General features: G+C 54.5%; 1 protein-coding gene across 1 annotated transcript in view; it reads left to right on the top strand.

Moving 5' to 3' along the window:
• The first annotated feature begins 2,198 nt into the window (after positions 1-2,198).
• FBXO41 (F-box protein 41) overlaps positions 2,199-2,715 on the top strand; it is a 19,595-nt gene continuing 19,078 nt past the window's right edge. The window contains exon 1 of the mRNA XM_029963714.1: positions 2,199-2,210. Coding sequence (XP_029819574.1) covers positions 2,199-2,210 — 12 coding nt within the window. The remainder of the gene's footprint in view (positions 2,211-2,715) is intronic.

Genomic DNA, 2,715 nt, shown 5'->3' on the forward strand with positions numbered 1-2,715 from the left:
TCTCCAAATCCTGTGTTTTACACGGCTCCGGTTCCAAGGAGGGGGAAAGGAAAAAAAAAACATGGACAGAAAGAAATCCACGGAAAGGTGGGTTTTTTATCCCCAAACCTACAGACACTGGGTGTTTGTAGCCGTGATTTACCCTGCCAGGACTTTGCAGGATGCTCCTGACTGGAGATTTCCAGATGGCACAGTCGGAGCCGTGGCTGCACCAGGTCCTTTCTCCCCAAGGAGAGAGATGCCACCAGGCTCTGGCAACCAGTGCCTGACAGGCCCTTTGGAAAGGTGATGTCATTATTATTATTATTATTATTATTATTATTATTATTATTATTATTATTATTATCCTGTTTGTAAAAAAGCAAAATCCTCTATCAGGAATATTCCAAATTTGTGTCTATTTTTCTAATTAAAGATTTGAGCTGATCCAAGCCCTCGCCAGGGTTGCTTCCTGCCTTTTCCATCCCGTGTTCCCGTTGGGTTTCGGAACCTCTTGCTGCTGCGTTTTGGGGGAGAAAAAGGTGGTTTGATAATGAGCAGGGAGAGAAAAATCCATCGGTGCAGCGGGGAGGGGGTTGGTGACACTCGTCCTCAGCATTCCCAAATCCCCAGGTGGGGGCTTATCCTGGGAGAAGGGTCTTGTCCCAGGACAGAGCAGAGTCCTTGCTGATGGGTCTCCCTCCAAAAAAAAAGGATTGTGGCTCCAGGTTTGTTGCGATGGGGCTGAGTCCTGGAGGGATCTGTCCCTCTCCTGTGGGGTCCCCAAACCCATCCCAGAGCCCCCATCCCGGGCTCCCGGTCCCCAGTGGGATGTGGATGCCCCGTGTGCCCTTGGATTTACCCACAAAAAAATGGGATGAGATGCCTGCCCATTCCCCATTTTCCACCTGGCTCATTCCCAGGGCTGGAGAAGATCCAGGCGCCCCCAGGTAGGCAGGACATGGACCCCTGTGAGATTGGGGGTCTCTTCCCTCCTTTTGGAATTTTAAATGCTGGAGAGACGCTGGTCCCCTTCTCCTGGGAATACCAGAGGCTGGATGGCGCTGGAGACGACGCTGCAGCCGGGGAATGTGTCTCCCACGGCAGAACTTCCCTCCTCTGGTGGTTAAAAATCAGTTAAAACCATGAAATCCCAAAATCCCGTCCTTCTGCTGGGAGATACTTGGAGGGGGCACGCTGAGCTTTGGCTTCAATTAATCAGGAGAAGATTCCCATGGGAATGGAGGGAGCAGGAACAGGGCAGTTGTCGTGGATGCTCAGGTGTTTTAGGGACAATCATCCTTTCCTTGGAGAGGGGGAAAGTGAGGCAGGGAAGAGGGATGGCTGGAAAGCTGCTCTCTCCGGCGGATTTTGTCCCCTGGAGAGGGGGGATCTGCCCCCAGACTGTGCTATGAAGGAAAGAGGGGTCTCCCTGTTTTATTCCCTCATGTCCCCTCAGCCCTTTGCCAACATGTGGACTGGAGCATTCCGGGGCTAAACACCAGTTCTCCCAGCAAAATCCACTGTCCCAGTTATCCCGGCAAAATTCACTGTCCCAGTTATCCCATCAAAATTGAAGCTCACCATGGGGTGCAAGGAACCTTTGGAGCTGGGGTGGGAGGCTGGGCAGGGGATGTGGGGGCTGAGAGCAGAGGTGGGATGTGGGAAAGGGCCAGGAGGAAACCTGGTGAAGGGGGAAATCCTAAATGTCCCCTCAGAGCCATCCCTAAAATCTCACACTGCCGATGACCCCGAGGGTGCTCCTGACCTTTGGATGAACCATCCCGGGAATGTGGGAGCCCCACCCTGAGCAAGGAGCACTCCATGGGCTGCAGGTGACCCCAGACACCAGGAAAAACCCTTTTTCTGGGGGGACACCCCAGATGGGATTAATGGGGACCTCAGCCCCCAGGATTCCCTTGGGAAGGGGCCGGTTTGGGACGGGATGTCGGATCTCTCCAGGCACAAGAGCCGAGCTTTCCCGTGCCACGGGCCATGAATGATGCATGAGGCCTTTATTAATACCCTCTGGAAGTGCATCCATAATTGATGCCGAGGCTGGAAGCTCTGCAGAGGCACCAGCTCCAGCCTTGGCCCTCTGCTCCCTCCAGCCAGCACTGCCAGGGCAGGGTGGGAAGGGATGGCAGCGATGGGAGGGATGGCAGGGATGGGACACCCCCCACAGCAGCTGCCTCTGGGAGGGATGGGATTGAGGGCACATGGCTGTGTGGGTGAGAGGGGAGGATCAGTGACACCCCAAATCCCAGGGGATGGGGACAAACTCTTGATCCCGTGTCAGCCCAAGCTGCCGTTCTTCCCATGTGTCCAGGGAGAGGAAAACACGGCAGTGCTGGATGCCTTTGGCACGGGGGAACAAGCTGAGGTGCTTGGGGGCTGGATGAGGACCCAGTCAGGGATTAAACTGGGATGATCAGGGACTGGATCAGGACCAAATCAAGGATTAAGCGAAGGTGCTCAGGGACCAGCTGGGGAACAAGCCAGGGTGCTCAAAGACTGCATCACGACCAAGCTGGGGACCAAGCCAGGATACTTCAGGACTGGATCAGGAGCAAAACAGAGATTAAGCCAGGGTGATCAGGGACCAGCTCAGGATGAAGCCAAGAACCCAGCTGGGGTGTTTAGGCATCAGCTGGGAACCAAGCCAGGGTGCACCTGAACTCAATCAGGACCAAGACAAGGATTAAGCTGGGGAAATCATGGACCAAAGCAGGACCA

The sequence above is a fragment of the Manacus vitellinus genome, unplaced genomic scaffold (genome assembly GCF_001715985.3).
Source record: "Manacus vitellinus isolate BGI_N305 unplaced genomic scaffold, ASM171598v3 scaffold_61_pilon, whole genome shotgun sequence".
In the NCBI taxonomy this organism is placed as follows: domain Eukaryota; kingdom Metazoa; phylum Chordata; class Aves; order Passeriformes; family Pipridae; genus Manacus; species Manacus vitellinus.